The sequence below is a fragment of the Hyperolius riggenbachi genome, chromosome 11 (assembly GCF_040937935.1).
Source record: "Hyperolius riggenbachi isolate aHypRig1 chromosome 11, aHypRig1.pri, whole genome shotgun sequence".
NCBI classification, from domain to species: Eukaryota; Metazoa; Chordata; class Amphibia; order Anura; family Hyperoliidae; genus Hyperolius; species Hyperolius riggenbachi.
This window is the reverse complement of record NC_090656.1, coordinates 179,133,713-179,145,828: the sequence shown is the minus strand read 5'-3', so window position 1 is coordinate 179,145,828 and position 12,116 is coordinate 179,133,713. Positions and strand designations below refer to the sequence as shown.

Genomic DNA, 12,116 nt, shown 5'->3' with positions numbered 1-12,116 from the left:
TGTTTGAGACGTGTATTACGTTTACTTTTGGACAACGTTAAATATAGACCCACAATATAAACAATATTTTGGGTTGTATCTAACCTTTTCTGTCCAGCACAGCTCTGGTCCCTTAGGGCTCTTTCACACCAGAGCCTGTTTTCTGCGGTTTAACGCAAAGTCAAAACTTTGTGTTAACCAAGGTAAATGAAAGTCCATAGACTTTCATTTTACCTTTCACACCTGACGCTGCGTTTTGATGCGTTTGGGTTTGACGCATGTGGTAGCTTTTAATTGTCGGGAGCTGGCGTTTTCCCGTTGGATTGAATTACTAACGCCGCTGATTGTGTCACACTGCAACATCCCGACAACACGCCGCAGGGCATATAACGCGTGCAGGAGAACGGCTCCTGCATGCGTTCTAGATGTGAAAGAGTCCCGAAGGACCAGAGCCCTCCACCCACACACACTTTTCATCTGTACTCATGGCGATTGGCTCACAATGATCAAAGGGCCAGGGCTCTTTACCACCACTCTTTAGAGTCTCCAGACAGGACATCAATTTCAATAAGCTGTACCTGGAACCGGTAAACATACTTTAGACAACTTACAGCAGTTTACACAAAAATTGTAACATGCAATAAGTCCAATATATTTTGTACATGAGAACAACTTTGTATGTATAAGATGGTTGGGCAGCATAATGGCATAGTGGTTAGCCTCTCACCTTGCAGTGCTGGGTCCCCAGTCCACATCCCACCCTGGGCATTATCTACACAGAGCTTGTATGTTCTACCAGTGTCTGCATGGGACACTCCGGTTTCCTCCCACATCCCAAAAACATGTAGATAGGTTAATTGGCTTCCCCCTAGACTATGATACATACACTTCACGATACATAGACACATGACTATGGTAGGAATTAGATTGTGAGCCCCACCCGAAGGACAGTTAATGACAAGACAATATACCCTGTACAGTGCCGGCGGAAGATGCCAGTGCTATATAGAAAGTAAATAATAATAATAATGGTTGTAGCCTAAGTGTGTGTAAGTAGGGGATTGTCTGTGTAGTAAAGTGGAAAAAGTAAAGCGAGTCCTGAGTATGGCATGAATTTGGTGCCAGATAGGCTGGCGTGTTTCTGTAACCGTTGACTTCCTGGGATTCTTCCCCAGAGGAAACATATTTAGTGATCAACAATTCTGCTCACAGAAGTGACTTTTGGTGAAAGAAAAGAGAAAAGTGTGCAAAATGCTTAAACCTGACAGAAATGCTATGGTAACTCTATAACCATAGTAAACAGAAGAAAAAAAAACAAAACAAAACAAAAAAAAAAAAAAAGATTCTCAGGATGCAAAACACAACTACATCAGGCTTCCCTCCTTTTAGTTAAAAACAAAAAAAGCTAAGAATGCAGTGGGCTTAGGCTCACCAAAACTGAACAGTTGAGGCCAGGAAAATTGTAATCTTGCCTGAAGAATCTCGATTTCTGTTGAGACACACAAATAATACAGTCTGAAATTGGTGTCAACATTAGGAATTCATGTGTTTAACCTATATTGTGTCAACAATGTAGACTGGTGGTGGTATAGAATATGGCACAACATTATTAAAGCATGTACCCATTTTTGAAAGATGATAATTGCCATGTACCCAATACTGTGAATAATACCCAATGACATATACTGTATATATCAGTTAAGAGTACCCAATATTTATATATAAATGATTTTCAAACATTCCTTTATGCTTTAAAGAGGAACTGTAACAAAGCATTGAACTTCATCCCAATCATTAGCTGATACCACTTTTCCCATGAGAAATCTTTACCTCTTCTAAAAGAGAGTATTGAGGGGGGGACGCTGTATGGCTGATATTGTGGTGAAACCCCTCTCACAGTGTGATGTCAGGACCTAGGTCCTGTCTGTTAGCCTTGTTGCATTGTGGGAAATCAGCCATTTTCAACTGCCATCCTTTTAGCCCATCACATTGGTAGGGGTATGGTTATAGATAACTGTTATTGTAATCATGTTGTCTGTTTTTTCTATGTCTGCCAGTAGTAAAGATGAGTATATGCAGGCTGATTGTGAATCAAACAATGTTAAAAAAAATTACATGGCGATTAGCAATCATTTCTTGATCTATCTTTTTTTTTTTTTTAATTCACACTTTGCAATGTATTATTATGTTTTAGTGTTAGTCTCCCCCCCTTTTTGCTAAAGTTCCTCTCTACATCAATTAAAAACAAAAAATTTACACACACACACACAATTTTATTTTATTTTCAATCCACCAAATTCACTATAATAGATTGACTATGAAAAGTTTAAGTACCACCTAAAAGCAACCAAAGTATTCCCCATGGGGTAAGCACACCAGGTTGAGAACCTAGGTGATAGAATAAGAGAATCAGACCGTGTGTAGGTGTAGAGATTGCATGATGTAATCATATCAACATGGAGAAGAATATCTAATAAATATTTTGAAAACAGACATCCTGTGAAATGCATAGCAAGGAGGGTTGAAAGGGTGTTTTGAGGGCAAATGGAGGCTCTACTTAGTATTAGTATAGTGCTTATATTAAATGCTTAGAGTGTACATCTATATTTTTCAGTCCTGTGACCCCTTTCTCTTTAAGTGAGCATGGTCTTGAAAATGAAATATAGGCTCTAATGTGCTCAGAGGCGCTCATAATCGAATCCCTATCATAGTCATATGTCCATTGTAATCTAGGACCAATTTAGGGAGAAGGTAATAAACTTATTTGTATGTTTTTGGAATGTGAGAAGAAACCAGAATGCCCAAAAGAATCACAGGCTTAAACAGAGAACAAACAAACTCCTTGCGGATCGTGCCCTAGTACCCATCACTGCAAGGTGAGTACTAACCACTATGCTGCCCTGGATAGCAATTTGAATGAGAATTTATCACATTTACGATCTGTATGCACAATTTTTGTGAACTATAGTGTGCAGTACAGAGAGTGACTTTAACAGATCCCACACTTGACCTATATCAGGAGTTTTTTGCCTTTTGTAAACTGCAAGTGTTTCAGCCACACATAATTTGTAACTGCAAAGGTTTCTTCTATAACTCCCGATGTGATATGCCTCCATCTGGTTTGATGCCTGACAGTGTTTACTCATGATATTTAGCCAAGTTGTGTAACGAATATGGAATCGCCAAGCAAGTAGAGCAGCCATTGATTGATTTGCTATTTATCCATTCATACACAGGAGGTACCACTAGGAGTTTCCTGCTTGGTAGCAGGACAAAAATCATCCGACTCCTCAGCTTATGAAACCACCGACTACAACTCCAGGCACCCAAAATTGCTCTAACTCTGACTCCACAGTCCTGCTTGGCACGTATGGTTTTCCAGTAGATCAATACCAAATCAATGAAAAGGTATACAAATAGGGGAATACTTATCCTCTTTACAAAGTTTGTTCATAGGTCATCTATACATACTAGAATGTGCATGCTGTATTTACCTTATAATTGGTAACATATTTTAACACATTCATGATGCAGCTATTCGACTGGTCCACTTTGTTTTTAAAAATCTGCTGCTTATGACTGTCAAGTAAACTATACATTGAAGGCCAATTAACAATATACTCATTATTTGTGACTTCTCCGATACAGTAAGTTAGTTTTATTATTATTACTCAATTATCCAGACAGTTTTTGTTTTTTCAAACCCCTGAAAAGCCTCTCATTCAGATATTACACTTATATCCATAATGTCAGCTTTAAAATACTTCTATGGTTTTATTTCATATAAAAGGTTACTTTTTGCTTTTGCAGATATTTAGAAATGTTCTTCGAACCAGATAAACAGAATCACAGTATACAAAAGCAGACAAAGCAAATTTAGCCTCTTTAGAAAAGGCTGAGGACCTCATTTATCAAACTGTCTAAAAAAGGAATGGGATAAAAACTCCACTGGAAACAAATGGTAAGAGTACTTGAATGGTGAAATCTTCTAGGTTGATAAGTAAGTAGCAAAACAAAGAGAAAGAGGAAAGCATTCCACTTTCACACACACATATACATATACATACATACATACATATATACACACACATACATTTTTTTCGAAAATACTAAGTAAAAAATACAAAATCAAGATAACATTTTTGAAAAAAAAACCAACATAAACAAACAAAAAAACACTTAACAAGTATCAAATAAGCCAAAATACACACACATATTATAAAGACATTTTAAAGCAACGACAATATATAATGTATAAAGGTCTTTATTAAACTTGGAGTAATGTACCCAGTTGCAGACAAGGATTTGCGCTATCCATGCCATGGTACACTGTAGTCCAGAACAAAAAAAAAAGGGGGGGGGGTAGGGGGAGTGTAAAAAAAACCTGGTACTGTTTCAGTTTACCCTTAAAAAATCATGAATGGAGTTCTCATAGTTCAAAAAAATTAAAATGATAACTGTTAGAGGGTTTGAGGGGATTAAAATTGCAGCCTAATGGCCTCATTGTCATAACAGAAAACAAAACACATAAGATAAGACATGGATGTATTTAAGGGATCAAGTAACAACCAGAGTCTTCCAGTGTCATCTAATAATAAACAATGTCCATGTACATGCCACTTATTGAGTAAGCCTTTATATATTATTTCAACCTTTAGTCACATATTTCAGGTTGAAGTGGAACATAGAGGACTTCTAAGAATTTATATTTAAATACCAAAATAAAAAAAAATACAGCAAAGCAACACCACTTAGAAAAATCTCACCCAACGTTTTTTCTTCTTTTTTTGATCATGTCCTCTAGTCTTTTGAGAAGGCCTAGGGACAAAAAGCTCTTCCGCCAAACTTTTATATTGCCCTCTGATGTATTTATACATGTTAGTTAGATCCCCTCTAAGGAGTCTTTTTTCAAGACTTAAGGTGGCCATACACTGGTCGATGTGCCATTAGATCGACCAGCTGACAGATCCCTATCTGATCGAATCTGATCTGAGAGGGATCGTATGGCTGCCTTTACTGCAAACAGATTGTGAATCGATTTCAGCCTGAAACCGATTCACCATCTGCTGAGCTGCTCCTGCCGCCTGTCCCCCCCCCCGTATACATTACCTGAGGCTGGCTCCCGAGCATCTTCTCCGCATTGCACGGCTCTGTTCCGGCTCCATTACGGCGCTTCCTGTGTTACTCCGTGACCAGGAAGTTCAAATAGAGCGCCCTCTATTAGAACTTCCTGGTCACTGCAGTGACACAGGAAGCGCCGGGATGGATGGAGCCGGAACAGAGCGGTGCAGCGTGGAGAAGACGCCCGGGAGCCAGCCTCAGGTAATGTATACCTGATCGGATCGGCCGCCGCTAGCGACGCACACTTTACCCGCGGGCGATCGAGGGTAATTTCCCGCACGGCGCGATCGACGGACCGATCCGATTTTGGGAGGAAATCGGATCGGCGGCTGCGTTTACCGCAAACGATTGGCAGCAGATTCGATCCCAGGATCGAATCTGCTGTCGAAACGGCCGGGAATCGAGCCAGTGTATGGCCTGCTTAAATGTAATGTTACTCATTGTGCTAATAGTATACACAAATAGTACAAACTGTGGACATAAGAAAAGAGGGCCCTGGCCAATCACGCTTACAATCGAAGGCCTAAAACCCACTAGAAGCGCCTTTTCTGAGCGCTTTGTGATTTGAAAAGCTCTTGCTAATGTAATGTTATCGTAGTGATCCTACTTGAGCGAAGTGATTTTATAAAAATCCTCCATAGTATTGCATTAGCAATAGCTTTTTTAAATCCCTAGCACTTAGAAAAGGATGCTAGTGGGTTTGAGCCCTAGGAAAATACAGGCGAATTACTCTCCACTTTCACTGCTTTTACCCAATGTGACCTCTGGTGGCTGGAAAGATACGGATTTTCTTCAAAAGAGCAAAGACAACAAATTAAAATTCAAACAAATTCAAATATCATTCAGCCGAAATGAGAATGGCTATTTTGGCTCCAGTTTCTTCTTCCTGGCAAAGGCCAATTAAAGTGGACCTGAACTCTTACACAGGACAGAAGAAAATGATAGAGAAATGTGCCCTATATGTATTTAAAGAGTTTAGCCTGTCTAATTCCCCCTTATCTGTGAGTAGTCACAACTGTAGTTTGATCTTTCAGCTGTGTCAGCTGGCTGATTTGGTAGAGCACAGGATTTTAATCCTATGTCTGCTTCCATTAAAGCAGGAAGTAGACACTGCAGATTTATTGCAATACTTGTATCAGCTGTAACAAAGAGATGTTTTTCTTTAAAGGTTATTATGCTGTTGCTTATCTTTTAGAGCAGAAAGGAAGATCTAAGTTCAGGTCTAATTTAAAGAGACTCTGAAGTCTCACAAAAATCAAGTTTTATTATTAAAAATGTCTAACATTATTGCCCTAACTAAACTAAAACGCTGCATCCCTGCGGCTGAAATGTAACTAAATCCCCCCCTAACACAACCCTCCGCCCCCGCAAAATCCCCAACTTTCTTGGTCATGGATTTTGCTGCCCCGGGAGGCAGAGCATTCAGCTGCAGCTCTGCCTCCATGCGCGTCAATCCGGGCAGGGGAGAGGTGGCAATGCGCGCTGATAGACGCATGTAGAGGTAGAGCTGCAGCTGAAAACTCTGCCTCTCACGGAAGCGCTCCGCACAGTGTATCCTGGGGAGTTTGGGGGGGGATTTAGTTAGCTTCCCGCTGCGGGGATGCAGCGTTTTAGTTAGGGCTAGCATGGTAAAGACATTTTCCTACCAAAACTTGTTTTTTTTTTCACGCTTCAAACTCTCTTTAAAAGGGAAACTGAAGCACGGTAAGATGAATATAGAGGTTACCATTTTTATTCCCTTATTAACAGTGACAGTTGCCTTACTGTCATGCTGAGCTATTGGATATGCATGCAGCCAGCAGAGTCAGACAAGACTCAAAGCATCTGACCTACATGCTCATTTTTGGGCAATGACAAAGTAGAGACAGAGCATCAGCACATAAGTCAAGCAACAGGCATTGTATATTAGAAAATGAAGATGGCAGCCTCCATATTCTGCTCACTTCAAGTTCACTTTAAATAAATAATAAAAGTGCCCTCATAGATCTAGCTCCAAGACTTTGGAGTGAATGAAATATTTAGCATGGTGATGAAATTATCAGCCATCTGTCTTGCAGGTTTGATTCTCACCCAGGACACACTCTACTTAGGGTTTGCTTGTTCTCCATGTGTTATTTATGGCTTTCTTTTGAGTGGTCTAATATTAGCCCATATCCAAAAATCATACTGGAAGATTATTTGGTATTCCAAACTGGACCTAGGCTGCAAGACATTTTCTTGTGAACTCTTAGATTATGAGTCTGAAGCGTTGTTGGAAATAAAAAAAAAACAACAGGTACTTACCTAAGGAGAGGGAAGGCTCTGTGTCCTACAGACCCTTCCCGTTCCCCTCATCCCCCCAGGCTCCTCTGTTTTAATGTCCCACCGCGGGAGAATTCAGCAGTTTTCGGAAGCGATCGAGCTACCGAAGACCAGCGGCTCTGTACTACGCACGCGTGAGTGGTCAAGAGAGGGCGCTTGCAGGTGTGCAGCATAGAGCAGCCAGTCTTCAGAAGCCCGCGTGCTTCCCAAGACTGCCGAATCCAGAACAACCCGGAAGAGAGCAGTCAACAAGCGAACAGTCATGGACTGCTAACCGGAGAGCCAGCAGGGAAACAAGGAGACCAGGAGGAGAACGGGAACGCTCTATAGGACCTAGAGTCCTCCCTCTCTTTAGGTAAGTATCTGTTTTTTATTTTGAAAATGGCTTCAGACTCCCCTTAATTGACAAGACAATATACTCTGTACAGCACTGCTGAAGATGTTAGCGCTATATAAATACCGAATAACAACAACAACTCTCTGAGGGACAGATAATATTGTTAAACATTAAGTACTCCCCTGCAAAGCACTATCCATGAACTGTCAGCACTATAATTATTACGATTACGTGGTAGCAAAAAAAAAAAAAAAAAACACATCCAGACATAACTGGTCAATGTGACCTTCCTACATATCCAAGAATACAAGAATATTGAATAATGAAAATTATGCTTTTCCTTAATCACAATTTTATGTACCTGCTAAAACCACTAGAATGTGTCTGAAACAGTGGCCAAATAAGAAATTCACAAAGAAGCAATGGTTGTGTGTGAACGTGTGATTATAAAAAATAGTTACCGCCAAGAACCTATTTAGGACCTATCAACACAATTTACAAAGATCACAGGGATTTACTGTGAAAGTAACTTGCGTAGTATATTTAATATCCCATTCTTTTCTAGTCACATATGGTCTTGCATTCGTTGGAGGGAGTTATCCTTCACTGCGTTCCTATCTATCTATCTAGTATATATTTATTAATCCAGTTCATATCCACAAAAATATTTCCATTAAAATCAGTTTGTTATTTTTTTTTTCTATTAAACAACATCTTTAACTGTGCTGGCACAAATGTGTGTTTACTGTGGCAGCAGTGTTATTTGAAGATATATTATGCCTGCTGTGCAGAAATGTAGTAAGTTGGGAAGAACACTGCTTTCTGATTAATGATCTAAGATACAGCAAGCCTGTATAAATGTTTGTTCTGTACTTGTCATTTATCCCCACGAGGCACAAACACCTCAGTGTATGGTTCCCTACTTCTGTTATACGCTAGCATTTTACTTGTATTTATTTATTCTGTTAGATTAAAGCCCAATTGTACTTAAAATGACATTAAATCAAATGCTTTTGTGAGCCCTTTTGAAATTTTTAGATCATGTATCAGTTACAGAGCTGAATGAAAGGAAGGCAAACCCATCTGCTCATATTTTCACAAAAATAGTACACATTTATTTTTTTTAAATATTTTTGTGGATTTCTAATAGTGTCTCTAAGATCTCTATAAAGGTCCATGGTGATACCCCCATTATCAAAAAATAAAATCACACTACATCATGAAAAGCTCCAACGACAGCTTTAAAATATATAAAAATTAATGGAAAAATTACCGTAACTACCCCCAGCTGGGTACTACAGATTACACAATTAGCGCGGTCTGCAGTACAGGATTAATGTAAGCGTTAGCAGGAAGTGTAATGCGCATTACCATGTAACACTCTGCCGATGTACTGTGGGCTGCGCTTATTTGTGCAGTACACAGCTGGCCATAGTATGGTAATGTTTCCATGCGCTTCCTGTTACCAGCGGTTACTGCCTCAACCCCTTTGTATTTTAGCCAACAATAAAAAATTGCTTGATCCTCAATGGTGCTAAACCTAAAAGGTTGGTAGCACAGGTCGGAGCCATCAAAGGAAGTTTTAACTGGAACAGCACATTTGTTGTTTACTAATGCAAGGGCCCGTGCAATTTAGTGTATGTGCGAAAGACTATTCACAATGTGAAGATTCGCATTCAGGAACACAAACGGAGCATAACGTGTTTTGTGAGGATGCGGGCAAGCAGGATGTTCCTGTGGCCAGACATCTCCATGAGGCTAGTCATTCTGTGGCAGTTGAAGTGGACGGTTTTCAGATAACGTTTTTTCCTCTAAACTGAGTAAGTTTGCTGCTCCGCAGAAAAAAATCAGTAGTTAAAGGAAACATCAAGTAAATGTTGCTGCCCCAAGATATACTTACCGGGGGCCTTCCTCCAGCCCCTTGAAGCAGACATGTTCCATGCATCTCTGCTCACAGCGCCCATCCCAGGGTCCCCGCCGATGCAGAGGCCGACCTCAAGGTCTTCCTTACTGCGCCTGCGTGAAGCGCCACTGTCAATCAAATCCAAATTGTCCGCAGCGTACTGCACAGGCGCAAAACTACTGCATCTGCGTAGTACGCTGCGGACAACGTGGACTTGATTGACAGCGGTGCTCATGTAGGCGCAGTAAAGGAGGTCGACCTCTGCAACGGCGGGGGCCCCGGGCCAGCGGCTGCGAGTGGAAATGCATGGGACATATTGGCTTCAAGGGGCTGGAGAAAGCCCCCGGTCAATATATCATGGGGCAGCAACATTTTCTTGATGCTTCTTTTAAGAAAACTGGATTGTGTTAGACCAAGGGGCTTGAATGAACCGGTGAGTTCCAAATGTTTTCGTTCATCTAATGCAAGAGGGAATATTGTTTGAATGTTGTATGATACAGGGAAGGTAGGACGAGCCCTCCACTGTTTATTCTATGGTAGACTGAATAGAAGTGCCCTCTATATAGACTTTTTGGTTTGTTTGTTAATTTTTGTCCTATAAAAAAGGAAAAATGTGTGGTTGGTGGTACACCTGAGGAATGGTCTGTGCACTTGTATTATTAGTGTGTCTAGTTGCTCAAACTCTCAAAAAGCAAGGTAAAGGGGGAAGAGGCGCCTAGAGCAGATAAAATACGTTAAAAACAAATACAATGAAAAAAGTGAGGTGGCTTACCTCAACGAAGACAAATTCACGTATTAATAGAATTTTATTGCACTGGCAACGCATACCCACTTCCTCAGGCCAAATAGCAGTGCCTAATAGTGCTTGTAGCCACAAATAAGGCGCCTCTTTGACCAGTTTAGGTCATTTGAGGTTTGCTTTTTATCAAGAGTGCGACCGACCATCACCAGCTCCGTCTGGTCACCCGAGTGGAGTCGGGGTTATACATCTCCACCTGCTTCTAGTGGTCGGTTGCCCTTCTGCAACCCACCTTTGTGAGTATAATACATTCGCATATTTTACATGCTTCTGGTACTGTGACATACTGCACCATTTGGGCTCCTGTTGTCTCTGTGTTTTCTTCCTGCAGGGTGCAATTTGTATTATCCCTACTTTTTGTCCGTCTCAAAAAGCAAGTTTGAGCCAGCAATCATAATCACTACACAAACTACCCTAAACAAAAAGTTAACATACCTCAGTTCTTAACCACCCTGGTGTTCAATTAATTGCGGCCATGGCTTTAAAAAAAAAAGTGTTAAAGTTGGTGTAGCTAGCACTAGGCTAGCTATGCTTAAACCCCCCCCCCCCCCCCAAGTCCCTCTGCACTGTTCCCCCCCCCCCCAGATCACTGCCGGCAATATTTACCTGGACGCGATCCCGCGATGCCCGAGACTTCCGCCATAGCTTCAGGCGTTGCTATGGCGATGATCGGGCATGACGTCTGACGTCATGCGCAGTTCAGATCGCCGCCATAGCGACCCCTGCCTGGAGGCTATGGAGATGGGGGGGGGGATCAGAGCAGGCTGGCGGCGATCAGGGGGGGGTGGTGGTGTAGCTAGCCAAGTGCTAGTGACACACCCCACTGATAAATTTGAAAAGACTCTCCAGGGGCTGAGCAATCCACCGCGACGGTAATGGACAAGCTGAGCTCGTCATTACCGCCAAGGTGGTTAATACCATGTATCGCACCTTACTCATCAATGAAAGCTTGAAGCCTTTTGTGGTAATTGTGGATGAGTCTCTTTATTTTCCCATCCGTGTACGTGCTTAGTCGTACTGCGCAGGCGCAAGTTGGGTCGCACTGCGCAGTAGCACAGACCCGCTTGCGCAATGTTTTTCCACCATGCACGAGCAGCCCCATGCTACTGTGCAGGTGGGTGTCACCAGTGCTCCCACTCAAAGATAGGAGCGCAGCCTAAAACTTTCTAAGGGTCCCGGGCAGCGACGGTGGTCTTAAGGAAGACGTGGGAAGCCTTTGGAGACTCCAGAAGCTTCCCTCTACCAAGGTAAGAATCTGGACTTCCCCACCCCTAGAGTCACCGGTTTGCTTTAGAAAAAAAAAAAAAAAACTATTACTTAAATATAAACATTTCTATGAAAGAAAAAGCTTAACTCTAGCAGACTTTTGATTGTCTGATGCGTAACAACACTCCTCGCACAAACGTGTGTGCTGATACAACTTAAAATACACATTTAAGCAGACAAAAAAGTTTAAACAAAAACAAACTTTTTTCAAGCCTTACAAAAGGTGGCTTTCCTAGTGTTGTATCACCATTGTGCAAGCACTGCCATACCCATGAGTCAGCTCTCTTGCCAAATATTTACTTCAGCTGGTACATTCAAGGTCATGTTTCAACAGCCTTCGAAAAAAAAATCTCCTCTCGCTCCTCATTACATTTAGCTCTAGTCAGTTGAAAACAGCACTCCGCATTTAT

The 12,116-nt window shown here is 41.4% G+C and overlaps 1 protein-coding gene across 2 annotated transcripts in view; it reads right to left on the bottom strand.

Moving 5' to 3' along the window:
* TOX3 (TOX high mobility group box family member 3) overlaps positions 1-12,116 on the bottom strand; it is a 176,085-nt gene that overhangs the window by 142,663 nt on the left and 21,306 nt on the right. Inside the window, exon 2 of one of the 2 annotated variants that reach the window (XM_068261419.1) lies at positions 1,412-1,468. The exons of the other annotated variant lie outside the window; for it this stretch is intronic. Within the exon in view, the coding sequence (XP_068117520.1) occupies positions 1,412-1,468 (57 nt within the window). The remainder of the gene's footprint in view (positions 1-1,411; positions 1,469-12,116) is intronic. 2 annotated transcript variants of the gene reach the window in all.